The 15397-nt window shown below is 38.3% G+C and overlaps 1 protein-coding gene across 1 annotated transcript in view; it reads right to left on the reverse strand.

Moving 5' to 3' along the window:
• Positions 1-15397, reverse strand: part of LOC122792777 (atrial natriuretic peptide receptor 1-like) — a 1260614-nt gene that overhangs the window by 416468 nt on the left and 828749 nt on the right. Inside the window, exon 15 of the mRNA XM_044060347.1 lies at positions 12441-12582. Within this exon, the coding sequence (XP_043916282.1) occupies positions 12441-12582 (142 nt within the window). The remainder of the gene's footprint in view (positions 1-12440; positions 12583-15397) is intronic.

Raw genomic sequence — 15397 nt, forward strand, 5'->3', positions numbered from 1 at the left:
CTAATGAGGAGAGAGAGAGAGAGAGAGAGAGTAATGACACCCCTACATCTAGACACAATCCCTTGTTTATCAGCTGTGCAATCTTCTTCTTCTTTCGGCTTTTCAGCGGATCACCTGTCCGCTCATCATTGACAGTGGAGTTTTACAGTGTCGAGTTGCCAGCCCAGCACCCAACCTTCCACAGAAGGCACACACACACATGCACTCACACCTACGGCCAACTTAGAATGTCCAATCCACCTACAGCATGTCTTTGGGATGTGGGAGGAAACTGGAGCACCCAGAGGAATTACAGAAGGATATATATTGGATGTCAGTATAAGAGAATGGGGAGCTTCCCCTGGGCCTCTGCTGAAAATGGGTTTTACCTAGTCAGACTTTTCCCAGTCAACAAAGACAAATAAATAAATACATAAGAAATTTCTTAAAACAATGGACGCATCTTTCACCAAAGTTAGGTCACCAACCACATAAGCTCCCACATCCCAAAATATTGGGTCAGCTCTTAGGAGTGTATTGCTGATGCAGTATTCTCTTGGGTAGATGACCCAAAGGGTATAATAATGCATTTTTTGGCATTTCGTTTCAGTTCATGGTATTGGCACCAGTAATTTATTTGGGACAAACCTTCCTGCAAGATGGCTAGGTCACTTGTGGATTCAATGACTGTTTCTAGCTTGTAGTCACCTGTAAAGTTAGTCAGTCAGAGCTTTTTATTTCAGACAGGAGAGGTCTCCTCACAGCTGCATTGGGGACTCCACTGATGACTGATCTCTTTGTATAGGTAACTTCTCCTGTTTTTCTTTCCTTTGTCTTATCTGTCAGTCAGCTGACAATCCAATGAGTGATATAGGGGTTTATTCCCTGCTTATTTATTTTTTTCTATTATGCCTAAATAGATAATGCATCTAAAGCTTTGGACAGGTCAAGGTATATGGTAAGTACCATTTTATCTTCATTTCATTTTATTTGTTTCTTTTAAACTCTTTTTTTCTTCCTATTTCAAAAATTATTTTGCCTTTGTTTACTGGGATTGTTCAAGTGAGTGTAACATGAACCCTTTTTCAGCTGAGGCGTGGGAAGAAAAGCTGCATATGTTGTACAATCATTATAACAATCATAAAAGATTAAAGAAAAACTGGAAAATTATCTACAGTATAAGATTGTATATAAAAAGAGATTAAGCAAAAACAAGTCAAGCATTATATACTGTACAAGAATCCATATATAACTTATGCATCACATACAAATAATAATAAGATATTTATACAGAGAACTGTGTGCAGACATAGATGAGTGGGCTGAGGTGTTTTTCCAGGGTATAGAAGGTTATTTATAGATTCACATAAAGCTGTGGGAGTGGACATTTTTTCAGTTTTGAAAGTCCATGCAGTAAATTTTTCTTGTCATACTTTATACGTTGCTTTGTAAGGTTTCTTAAGCATATTATTAAAGAATGCTTGAGTTTTGTGTTCATCCTTCCCATGCCTTATGTCTCAGGGTCATACATTGTTTTTTCTTGTTAGCTAAGGAGACGTATTTTAGATCTCAAGGCGGAGTGCTCGTTTTGGATGCTTAGGACAGTTTTGTTAAAGTTATCAGCAGTATTAACTATGGTAGGATTTTGAGTGCGGTTGATTTGTTTTAGATTTGTAACGATGCATTCAGATACAGAAGGAGAGATGACAATGGTGGAAGTGTAAAATTTTGAGCTATGTTTACTGCGAAAAAATCCATTAAGTTCTTTCAAAATGAATGGTGGTGTTATATACCAGCCTAGCGCATTGTTGGACAGTGTCTCAGTTGCCAAACATAGCTGAAGATATACTGTATTTACCTTTAGTATCAGTGGCTAATTTCTTCCTACAAGAATATAGTCACCAGTAAAGCAGCCTTCCTGTGTATTCCGTAAGAGTATGCTCATCTTTACAACAGACTTCTATGTACTCCTGAAATTAGTATACTCATCACTGTTTTCAAAGTCTAATTGCTAAAGTCCTGGTAAAGGTACATATATAAAATGAAGGCAGCTTGGTGGCATCTACAATCTGTAATGATTAGCTAATCAAGGAAGGTGAAATGGTCAGCATGAGATGGCCAGAACTATAGTTATGAAGGAGTGTTTGCACAAAGTTATGAAAAATATGGCTTATTTCCATGTTTACATCAATATTGCAAAAACTGTGTGAGATACTGTCTTGTCTGAGGTGCTGTATTCAAGCAATAGATGTTAAAGAAAGATATTAAAACATGGTGGGTAATATGAAAACATTCTGAGTTATAAATGCTCTTTTGGTAAAGCAGTTATGGTATTACTTATATTTTCATAACTGTATTAATTTTATAAAGGTTGTGTGACTTACAGGTGAACAAATGCTGCGGTCTTATACAGAACATCAGGGTATACAATGTTGCCACTGATGTAGCAATAGTGGTCCTATCTTGTACACGTATGCAGATATAACTTTTTGGTTGACCATGACATTAGTATTTTTCTGACAAATAAAATACTGTTTTTCTTTCATAAATCTGCAATATAGAATTAGCATCTACAGACGGATCTTTGATACTGACACTAGTGTATATGCCCTCATCTATCAAATAGATATGATATTTTATATTTTTTGTAACTCACACCAGTTATCAAATATTACAAATCTAATGAAATATGTTTTCGGTAAAAGATTTTGGAAAAGATCTCAGGAAGCAAAGGTGTGAGATACTGTCTTGTTTGGGGTGCTGGAATTTCCTCTTACTGTTTAAGATTAAATGAATTAGGTCCATAATCTGCTCTATCTTTCTTAATGGCAAATCTCTACTAAATTGTTTCAGTGCAGTTCCGAAGTGTGGGGGAGGACTTTGTTTTTTATAGATGTTTAAAATGTTTCATCTTCCCTTATATAATTTATCTGTACAACTGTTCTACCATATGGGTTGATTTTTAAAATTATAATTATACTAAGAATGGATGGACACTGATTTGTATATTCAATTATGATTGTAGAAGTCAAATGCGAAGGAGGTGCCTTTTTAACCATATCCATGGGAATCAGTGATTTTCAGTCAGATATTAAAAGGGACATAATGATGCATAGTCAGGTACAGGTCAGGTATATGTTTGTAAGCACTAAATCAAAAGTATGTGAACTCTTAGTGGGGAATTTAACATGTTTTTTCCATGAATTTTGTATTAATAATGTCCAACAATGCTGAGAATAATTATTATTTGTGGTATAAATATGCCAGTTAATAGCTAGGTAGTTAAAGTTTAATGGTCATGTTTTGCAGCAAATTAAGTAACAAAATCTTTTAGTTGGGTATAATTTTTTTACCATCTTCAATGTAACAATATACAGTTTTCGATGCAAAAAGTGTGTTGCTTTTGCATTTTATTTTGTTGATAAGGACGGCCCACTGAAATTATCCTGGACCTGACAATCCCTTCTAAGCAGCTGGTCCAGATGGGGTTTCACCCTCCTGTTTAAAAACCTGTGCTGATCAACTGGCTCCTGTTTTTACTTGGATTTTTAATAAATCATTAGAACTGTGTGAAGTTCCCTTTTGTTTCAAACAAGTCATGATCATTACAGTCCCTAAAAAATCCATTATAACAGGACGTAATGACTGCAGGCCTGTTGCTTTGGCATTGGTGATCATGAAGACTTTTGACAGGATGGTGTTAGCTCACTTGAAGGAAATTACAGCTCCCTAGTTGGACTGCCTTCAGTTTGCTTGTCAAGAGAATCAGTCAGTGGATGTTGCAGTTAATATGGGCTTGCAACATCTTGACAACCCAGGGACACATGCAAGGATTCTGTTTGTGGACTTCAGTTCTGTATTTAATAAAATAATTCTGGAACTTTTTCACTTGAAATTCTCCCAGCTTTCCATTCCTGTCTCCATCTGTCAATGGATCACCGATTTTCTGACCAATAGGAAACTGCCGGTGAAACTGGGGAAATGTACATCTAGCTATCGCACAGTCAATACAGATGCCCCCCAGGGATGTGTGATCTCCCCATTGCTATTATTCATCTACACTAATGACTGCACCTGTAAGGACCCCTCTGTCAAACTTACTGCATACACGAATGATACAACTATCATCGGGATCATCAGGAATGGTGATGAGTCTGCATACAGATGAGAGGTTGAGCAGCTGGCCCTTTGGTGTAGTCAGAATAATCTGCAGCTGAGCACTCCTAAACTCTGCAGATGACAGTGGACGTTAGGCATGGTACTACAATATTATACACCTCTTTGAACTTAATACTGCTGTGTCAGTTGTGGAATCCTTCATGTTTTTGGGATCTATAATCTCCGGACTTGAAGTGGAAGGCACAACAGCAAATGTACTTTCTGCGACAGCTGAGGAAGTTCAACCTCCCACTGGAACTGTTGATTCAGTTCTATACTGCAGTCACTGAGTCTGTTCTCAGCTCATCCATAACAGTGTGGTTTGGATCTCTGTCTAATCATCATTTTTTTTTTAGCATTTGCTTAAAAGGCTAGGAAAAATTAATGCCAAGAGCATATATCACTATGTTATCGTTACACCAGAAAAAATAATTTAAAATATTTCACCAGGCAAGGCAACATTTCTGCTACTTTGTATAGCAAGGGTCCCCAACTCAAATAACCATGAGAATTATATGAGGGCTAGTTCACTCAGCTGAGAGTAATATTCTCTAGAACAAAAACAAAGATAATTATTGTAGCTAGGTATGTAATGACACAGATATAGTCCTACCCTTTAAATCACAGTTGATAAACAGTGAAATCCTTGGGGTAGAATGAGATTCCTGAGTGTGCTTTGTATCTATCAGAAGTCCTTGATTTTTTATTGTTAATTCCCTTAGTGGAATTGACGGCCTGTTAAACTAGTACATTAACATCTCTGAAGGCTTTTGTTGTCACAATCTAGCATTATGGGGGCTACTTGATATTTTTTCCAAATTTTGGATGAAACTAATTTCCAGAACATATGCATGATTAACTGTTATAATATCAGAAGTAAAAATTCTATATTTTTACATGGAAAATGTAAATATAGTTTTCATTTGTAATATGCTTGGGCTAAAATGCCATACTTTCAAACGCTTTAATAGTGTGATCAAATATGATGCACTGAAACCCCTGAGGGTAGAATAACATTTTTAGCTGGGATTTTAGTTGAATAAATTGTTGCTATTACCTGAAAGTTTCATAATAAAATCTGAAAGGGAGACTGAGATGTTGCCTTTAATATACAGATAAGAGTTTTGTTGGTACATATACGTTAACTGTCAGTGTTTAACTGTTTGCATTATATTCACCTTCTATTGGGAGTGTTGCTTTAAAATGATGTTTCATGTGCAAAACACAGTAATGGCGTAGAATACTCTTTAACTAAGTTGTAATTACATCAGAATACTAGTCTTGTGTATTTTAAAAGAAAAGGAACTATTTTTCACTTGTAACATGCAAGCAGCTAAAGCTGTGGGGTCATATTCAGTAGTGTGCTACTATGAAAGACCTGAGGTTACAACAGCAGATGTAAGAAAACCCTTTGGTTATTCCCAAAAGTTCCATAGTAAAGCCACAAAGAAGGAGTACGCTCTGGCATGTTATATACAGATTCCCAGATTCAATGCTTCATTCAATTTAATCTGTCACCATTTGACAGTTTGCTTTATATTCAGGTTCCATCAGGTATGTTGTACAGTCCTTCTTCTCAGTATGTAGAATATTGTAAGGATATAGAATATATCTGTCTTAAGCAGTCGTTACACCAGAAATAAAAGTCTTGTTTCACTTGAATATAGAATTGTTTGTCATTAGACTTTACACTCTTATGAAATACAGAAAATCACATGAAGGTAAAGTTGTTTTTTTCTTTATACTTGGACTCAGACTATAGTTGAGTGCCATGACATATTATTCTGAGGAATCATATGTAATATTCCATACATACAGTTTCAGAGATATGTACCCTCAGTAGTTATATAATACCATTTGTGTGCTCTGTTTTTGGTTCCCAACAGACATGTACATTTTCTGAGGCTGATGTAACATATAGATGTACAAGTGAGTAATTTAATAGATGGGTCAGTGTGAACTTCTACAAAAAGATAACCCTCTACAAAAATGCCCTTTTATTTAGCAATATTTGTCATACTCAGCAACAGAAAGACCCATGTGCTGCCCCACATCTGTGTTACCCTTATGGATTATATTCTTAATGTGATACTCTGGCTTCATACATTGCAACCTGAGATTTGGTGAGGAAACATGCATGAGGCTATGTAAGGGTAGATTGAGGATGAAGGAGAAGCTTTTAGAAAGAAAGGAAATAAAGTCTACATTTGCCTTTGCGTGATTTTTATAATGTACCAGTGAATGGCAAGTAGCATTAAAGGAAATAATTGAGAAAGAAATATATATCACTGAAGAAAAATTGTGATGATGTCACTGAAAGATAACAGAAGACAATTATCATGAGACTTTTCAGGAAAATAAGAAAAATAAAGAAATAAATGTGTAAAAATATAAAGAAATGTTTAAGTTGAACCAAAGTTTTGCAAGTAAGAGTAGAAAAGAAGTGTGACCTCTAGTTATGTGACCTCTAGTTATGTGACCTCTGTTAAGTTAAAAGGTGAAGCAGAAGGATGGATTTATGGGATAAATACACCATACGGAAAGGCGGGGAGTTTGTGAACAGAATAATATTATGAAGGAGAGGGAGGAATGTTTAAAAGGACTGTATAACACTTCACAAGTGAGCAAGGCAAGAGGAGAAATGGTAAAGCTTTGGGAGAAACAAAACATACACAAGTACAAGGACTAAGAGATGAGATAATATGGGATTTAAAAAAGTTAAAGATAGGCAGTCCCAGAAGATGTAATGCCTGATAGTAATTTTTAGAGCGTTTGCAGCTAGATATTTTAACTTGTGTAATAACTGAATGCATTGAGGAAGGGATTCAAAATAAACCCCTGTGAGTATAGTATTTTTTGGAAGAAGGATGTTAGCAGACATTTGTTAATTGGAGAGCAGTGACACTACTGAATCTGGAATATAAGTTACTTTTTGCAAGTTAAATTTAGTAAAGTATCACATAAAATTATGTGCATGAGGTGGTGAAAGGCAAATACATTAATGTAGTGTTATTAAGACTTGTACATAAGAACAGAGCGGCATAGGTTCAGCTGACAATGAATGAATAGATAGGAGATGGGATTACAGTGAGAAAGGAGTCAGACAATGATGCCTATGAAGTCTTATTTTTGCATACCTTAATAATTAATATGGTATTGTTACAAGTAAAAGTAAACAAAAGTGAGAAATTGAGATAAGAAAGGGGATAACATGCCCACTAACGTTGAATTATACAAATAGTTTAGTAGTAAAAAATGTTCCATACATTCTACAGTTTGTATTACAGGTGGATAAGCCTGGTATATTTTAAAAAGGGCATAGCCTGAGTAAAAGTAAGGGTCTAACTTAGTTTTTAGAGCCTGTTATGAACTGAGACAAAGCTAACAATGAAAAATGGGTAAAAAATGTAATGAATGCTGGGGATGCCACAGGTGTCCTTAAGAATATACATTGTTGATATGATGCCTGGACTCAGACTGGCCAGTGGCTGAAGTCACATGCATCATACTATGCAGTTATCACCATCAATGCAGGATTGTAACTGCAGGACATTTTTAGAAGGAATTAGGCTATAACTTGACTTCTATTTTAGTTTTACTATACAGCAACATGATTATATGTCTGTATGTATTTTGAGGTCAGGTCAGGGGCATCTCCAATGCTTTTTCCTAAACGTTGACTAGTTAGAGGTTTGAAATGCATAGATCCTTCATGTCCCATCTCTGAACCTGTTAGCACTTAAAATTTTCAATATATCAAGGATCTACAACAAATCTGTACCCTCAGCTTTTAAGAAAGAGTTTAGAATTTGCCCACCTGTGCAACGACAACACAAAGTGCTGCTACCATGGTCACTATAGCAGACTCAGGAGTGTAGAATACGACACTAAGACAAAACGTGAGGGAGGCAGTTCTGAGAAAGGGCAAGTGTGAACTACTTTACATTCAGTCTCTAACCAATCAAAAAAGAGCACTGATAACATATTTTTATATCAGACTGAGGTCTGGGAAACTGGGGATAAAAAAAGGAAAGGAGAAGAAAGATACAATATATACTTACTGTAGATCTTATTACTTACCCAGTGTATAAGCTACCGTGTCTTTTATAGGCCACACTTGTTTATTTGTAAATACAGTGATAATGCTAAAGAAATCATACGCCTTACCATAGCATTATCTTTCTTCCTCAGTCTGACAGACCTAATATAAAACTAATTCTGCATGTTAGTTTGAGACTACTGTACATAAGGATGCATCTGAGACCATAAGGATAAAGACATGTGAGATATTATAAGCAGATCATGTTTGCAGCACAGGTATTTAAAACAGGTTCTCCATACAATAACCAGTAGGTGCATGCTGATCTCAATGTGCCTAGAGAAGAGCAAAAGACAAAGAAAACAGTGTCTTGTCCAGGGGGGTCCAGGTTATCCCCCTGACGTGAACAGACTCCTCTAAACTGGTGGTACTCTTTCATGAAAATAGGCTCCACTCTGACGCAAACTGAACAAAGCGTGACCACTCAGACATTTCAGTTACCAACCCCCCCCCCCCACCACACACACACACACACACACTTGTCTTCAGTCAGAATCCAGACCCCTTTCTAACGTGAAGTAAATATCTAATGGCTACACAGACATTCCAGTTTTGCCCTCCTCATCCTCAGTCAGAGCTGGAAGTCACCCTGAAATCTTTTGCAGGCAGAGGTCTCACCACCTTTTGCACACCTCCTGGCCAATAACATACCAGTGTCTTTTCTTCCCACTGGATCTCTTTAACTGACCCCTTTAAGATTTTAGCCAATCACATTGTATACCTGACATGACCAGAACTAAGAGAGAGCAATTAAAACCTTTATGTTTGGCTGAATAGGACACATTAAGAATGTGAAAAAAAATTACTGATTGGTTTATTTCTAGCTTGTTAATTTCTTAGACCAGAAGCCTGAGCTTCACTTGTACTCAAGGTCAAGATAACCCTGGCTTGCCCACCTTTAGTTGGAATGGGGCAGGCGAAGGAGAAACTTTTACAGTTAGGGTTAAATTTAAATTTAAATAAAAATAAATGAAAAGTAAGCGATGGGGCAGAAAACTGTCAGCATTTTCTTTTGAGACAGAAAAATGTTATGAATTTTAGGAGTAATGCAAGAAAATTACATGCAAAATTCAGATGTGGAAGCAATGCATATAACATATAAGAAAAAGGTATAAACAACGAAGTACTTGGGCTTATTTGATTACATAGGGAGTGCTTGTAAGCCAATCCAGTGGTGAAGCAGAACTCCTCCCTAACTCAATTCAAGTGCAACTTGGACAATTGGATGGGGAACAGGAAATTCATCTCTGGTTTGGTACCCATGTCTCTAATGGACAAAAGCAACCTGTAAATGTTTCATCTCCCATAACCCCTGCTTACACTTATCAAGGGTATCAGAACTTGTCAGAGATACGGGATGCATTGCTAGGCTTAAAAAGGCCCTTGTGGTCGTTAGCCTAGTAAACAGCTATGAACCTATGACAAAATCAGGTTAAATTGAATAGTCAGGTCTGCCAAAAATAGCACTGGTGCTAGTTTGCCTTCCTTACAGGACCTGTACAATACCACAGTCATGAAAAGGGCAGGGAAAATCATCACCAACCCTTCGCTTCCAGGCCACCATCTTTCTGAATTATTACCATCGACCAGACATTATAGATTAATACGCACCAGAAACAAACAGATATAAGAACATTTTTTTCCACAGACCATCAAGTTCCAATACACTTTAAGTTCTCCTAGCATTATAGTGTTAGTAATAAAATTAATCCCATTAAGTGCAATAATGTAGTTATTTGTGGGAATTGATATGATCTGTCAGAAGAAACAATATAATAGAAGGTTTTAATGAAAATTATTTGGATCTCAACAAACTGGCTTGTGGGCAACTTGTTGCAAGGAGATAGAGTTTCTGGCAAAAAGCAGATACATATATTCCTAGGTGATGAAGCCTGGTATAGAAGGAGTGATTTCACTGAACTGGAAGTAGGTTTTAGCAACCACAGGGATATGCATGTGTTCGAGTTGCAGGAGTGCCTCTAAGTCTGGTCTTTGTGAATTCTGACTTCTACTATTGAGTAGTACTGTTTATGTGTTTTCTGAATCTGAATTTACTGTGGTAGAATGACCAATTAGTGGACATACTAAATTTGCTATGTTTCAGTACTCATAAAGTGGACTCAGCCGATAAAATTCACTATGGAGGAACATACATTTTTGTCAGAATCTGGAAGCCTTGTTGTGAGAGGTGCAAGCTATCACTGCCAAAGGCAAGACACCTTTTTGACCATCTCATCCAAGGGTGACATATACTGTATCTCCTTTGAATGATACCAGCTGATAACCAATTGTCAAAACAAAGTATTTTGCTCTGATATTTAGGCATCATTCTTGGTGACAGCAAAATGCTACTCAAGACCAACATGTTCCCTGCCTATTGACACTTACACAGTAAGTCCAGTCATATATTGCTGCATGTCCCTTAGGTAGACCACCTATACTGATTCACCCCTATGTGGGTTGCCACCAGGATGCACCACAATTTGACAAATTAAATGGTCTCCATGATCCTTGTGAAGTCATAGACACTGGACCTGGAAAGTTCATAGTCACCCTGATAACTTGCACCTATGAGTGTAGAATCAATGCATCATTCAGTACAGTCATCAATAAGAAGTACAGTTTTGAATGACAGCAAGCATTGTCAGCCTTATGGGCTTCTGCTTAACTCTATGGTGATTAATCCAGGAGCTATGTGTAGGCATGCTGTTGCATTTGAGGCTGAAATGTGCTGGTATGACCTTGAAAAGGCTTCAGAAGGATCTTTCTAACAGCCTCAGCATGTGCCCTCCAGTAGAGCTCTTTTGAGTATGTACCTTTAACTCCTAGTGGGCGTGGCTTCAGCATTTAAAAATTGAAATTATCAGCTTACATTTTAACAAATACTCATTGACAGAGGTCATATATAAACACAATTGTGTTTTCTATCATGTATGCTTCAAAATAAAATTTTCCAATACCTTGTATGTAACATGGTTTTGGAATTATTAATGCAAATATGAACAGGCAATATTTGACGCCTAGAGGAGCAGTAGGAGGTAACTGCAGAAATGCCTGGAGACATCACTCAGCTCTAATGAGATGTTTAGTGGTGCTCAGCATGTGGTGTGGTATTGTGGAAGTTAGGTACTTACCGACAATTAGTTAATGCAAAGCTTTTGCTTCCATGTTAAGTAAGTAATTGTATTTTTCATGGGTCATGGTGGGGTTGAAGTAAGTAAGAGTGGGCAGTTAATAAGCAAGAGGTAATTGCTACACTGCCTCAAGACATCTAGTGCAAATAGGTTTACCACAGATGGGGAGAAAACAGGTTGCTGTGTCATAACACTCTTACTTCAAAATAAACACTGCAACCAGTCAAGGGCACAGTACAGCAATTTCCAATGCAGTAGGAAGACAATTCAGAAACCAGGCGTTGGTGGTACAAGCGATATGCAAAAATGCATGGAAAGCAATTTAGGATTTCAGGCATAGTCGCCAACTTGACAAACACAAATCACTGGCACAGTATAATAGTTCAGAGAGTAATAATGCAAACAATAAAAAAGCAGTCTCAGATGCCATACCATTGTGCAAAATGCAAACTTGGGTGCATTGAATTATGTAAATATACAAAATTATGCAAATGTGCCCACAAAATTAGGCACAACAAGTTCTGCACTATTATGAAAATTCGATAAGCTAAAGCTAAACTAAACCTAAACTAAGAAGTCAGTCCTGGTCTGGTACTTTCTATAATACTTCATGCCATCTTAATGAGATTGTAATGCTGCTTTAAAGTCTACATCTCAGGGATAGCATTATTTTCCAGTTGACATGAACACATGTCTTTAACAAGCACTAGAACTTACTGCTAGAGCACTATTACATGATTCAGTTGTAAAGGTACCACCATCTGTAGTTAATACATTTCTGGCTATAAAGAAAGAACTTAGTGCTTTTTGTACTGCAGAGTACAAAGAAAGTTCATAACTAGTACTATATTGTAAACTGTAGCTCCACATTCTAGCTGCTTTCTTTTAATGCATTATTGTTTCACAGACATTTATCGTAAGACTCAAGAACAGCTACAGTATATGTTGTTTTCTAACCAACATTTTATCAGAATATAAAACAAATAAATGTAATGACTCCACATGACACCATGAGAAATAAAAGTTAAACTGGATTTACATGTAATTAATGTAGTCCAAGATGAGAATACCTGTACACATCTCCTGCTGCAGTAGGTTCAAAATCCAGCTTCATTTGGGCCTCGGGAGGAAGGTACAGCTGTAGCACATGTTGCTGATATGCAGTGGGAGCATCGGCAAAGTCTTCCTTTCTGTATGTTGGCAAGTAATAATCTATCATTAAGAAAAAAGCAGTGAAGCCATTTCTTTGTAAACGACTTCAGAGCATGCTAACGAGATGAAACATTAGTCTCATTACTGTCGTATCTTCAAAGTGAAAGCAACATACATTCTTTCAATATTTCAAAACAGGAAATCTTTCGGAAATGTGCTCAGCCAAAGACCAGTATTTAAGCATTCATAAATGAATAATCAAATAAAAATTGTTATTCTCCACTGATGCCTAAACGGTAAAACCTCACTGATACAGTAAATAATTTATTTTCTTACTGTTATTATTTGCTTACTTATATTGCTTACTGTACTTATTTCCTTGTTTCACTTGTAAGAAAGTTACTGTTTGTCGTTTTTGCATTTAAGTTACCTGTAACACATTGCACTTAAGTTACCTGGCACTTGCTCGCTAAAGCAATTATATAAGTCAGCACTAAAAATTAAAAGCACTACACCCTCACTCCCCACTGGCCCTTAAGGAATTCCCAATATTATTCTAGCATGTCCAAAGGTCAGTTGTCAATCTCCTCTCCGGTCCAGCTGGTGAATCTGGGAATCTTGAGGCAATGTTACAACTGCCTCATGTACACAGACAACCCTCTCCTCCTCCCAACAAATTCCAACACATGTGAGAGATGCAACCATATAGCCAAACTGGAGGCTAAGCTCTCTTAACTCAGTACTGGCATAACCAGTCAGGAGGAGAAGGAAACCACACTCACTACAATTCCAGTCTCACATAGACCTACCACGACAGCAAACCAAACACATAATCACACAAAAACATACTCGGAAGCTCTAAATAAAGATCTGCCTAAGCAGCAGAGACCTCCAAAGCAGACACCCAAGCAACCGCTACCCCAAAACAAAACATGTGCAACACATATCTCACAAAGCCAGTGTGCTGAACAGTCACAGCCCTTAAGACTAAACAACACACCTGATACACTTGTAATAGGTGACTCTATCATCAGGCACACTGACGTCCCGCTCACCAGGTTGAACAAGGAGAGGGTCATGGTGAGCATCCTGTCGGGTGCTAGGATCCGCCACACAACACAAGCACTCAGGTCACTCCAAGGCAAGTACAAATATGACTCAGTCATTGTCCATGCTGGTGTGAATGACCTGAGACGCACCTCCTGGACTGCATGAAAAGAGACATAAAGGAGCTCTCTCAGCATGTAGCCCAGGCCGGTATGACCCTGACCTTGAGTAGCATCTTACCTCACCAAGAATGATGCCACAATATGAAGACAAGATGATCAATTTCAACAATTGGCTTAAGTACTGGTGTCATTCAAAGGGGATCCAATGCCTGTCAGCTTGGGATGATATGCTCGACAAGCCATGATGCTTCACTAGGGACGGCTTGCACCTGTCACCCTGGGCTTTCGGATATTGGCAAAGGCTCTTGCTACCCCATAGTGCCTTTTTAGGCAAGGCTCAAAAGACAAACCCACATCCATAGGTATCACAAGGGATAAGAAACTAAGAGTAATGCTACTCAACGCCAGAAGTCTAAACCTCAAGATGCATGCACTCGAAACTCGCCTTAGCATGGAGAACATCGACATCTGGCAGTAACAGAAACCTCGTGCAGGGCACCCGAGAGCACCCCAGCACTACCAGGTTATACCTCATACCATGCGTTTCAGCCACAAAACTTGGACCGAACCACAAAGGAGGGGAGTATCGATATTCATCAAAGATACCCACACCTCCAGTTGGTAGCAATGCAAGAAGCATCAGAGACTATCCATGTGCAACTAACAGTGGGTAAAACTGCCTTCCAGTTTATAGCCTGCTACAGACCACCCTCCCTAACTCAGGAACCCCACTCGGCCTTTCTGAGAACACTAGAAAATATGAAGGTCTCTCCAAACACCATTATATTGGGCGACTTCAACTACCCAAACATAGACTGGGAGCATTACTCTAGCTCCAACACCCTAGCCCAAAGGTTCCTAGAATTTATAAACTCAAATGCTATGGAACAACTTGTTACCACTCCCACAAGAGGGGAAAACATACTGGACCTGATCATCACCAACATGGGGACTCTATGCTCCAGACCAGAAGTGTATCCCTCACTGGTAAGATCAGACCATAAACTAATCTCACTGGATATTCACATCCCGACCCCACCCCCTGCCCAGAAAACCACAGTGAAAAACTTCTATAAAGCAAATTTCACACTCCTCAAAACCGAGGTGGAATCCTTCAAAGCCCTGGGCCTGTGGAAAATACGTCCCAAACCGCAGAATCCTTTATAAACGCACTCTATGAACATCTTCAGGGAATGCGTGGATCATGCGATCCCAAATAAAACCAAGACACAATCCTCCAAAGGCAGACATCCTGTCTGGTGGACCCCAGCCATAAACAAACTATACAATAGAAGGAGGAAGCTACTACATGATAGAGCAAAATCCCAAAAAGGGAAGGCATCTCTGATCAGTATTAGCAAAAACTATGGGCACTCATAAAATTGTCTAAGGCCAGCTTCGAGAAAAATTGCACAGGACACTAAGGATAATCACAAGGCTTTCTTTAGTTATGTTAGGAACCTGGGTGGTAATTACCAGATATGCTCAGAATTAGTCCAAAATGACAAAAATACACTGAACCCACAGACATTGCCAACATCCTAGCTGACAGGTTCAGCGCAAACTCCCCCTCCCACCAAAAGGGCAAATATCTATCCCAACAGAGTGCTGCCCCCTGACATCTCAGATGCTCAGGTAAGAGCCGCCTCTCCAAAGCAAAAACACAGCATCAATGGGACCAGACGGTGTCCCGGCTGCCCTACATG

Source organism: Protopterus annectens, chromosome 2.part0 (genome assembly GCF_019279795.1).
Source record: "Protopterus annectens isolate FY-2018-M chromosome 2.part0, PAN1.0, whole genome shotgun sequence".
Taxonomy (NCBI): domain Eukaryota; kingdom Metazoa; phylum Chordata; order Ceratodontiformes; family Protopteridae; genus Protopterus; species Protopterus annectens.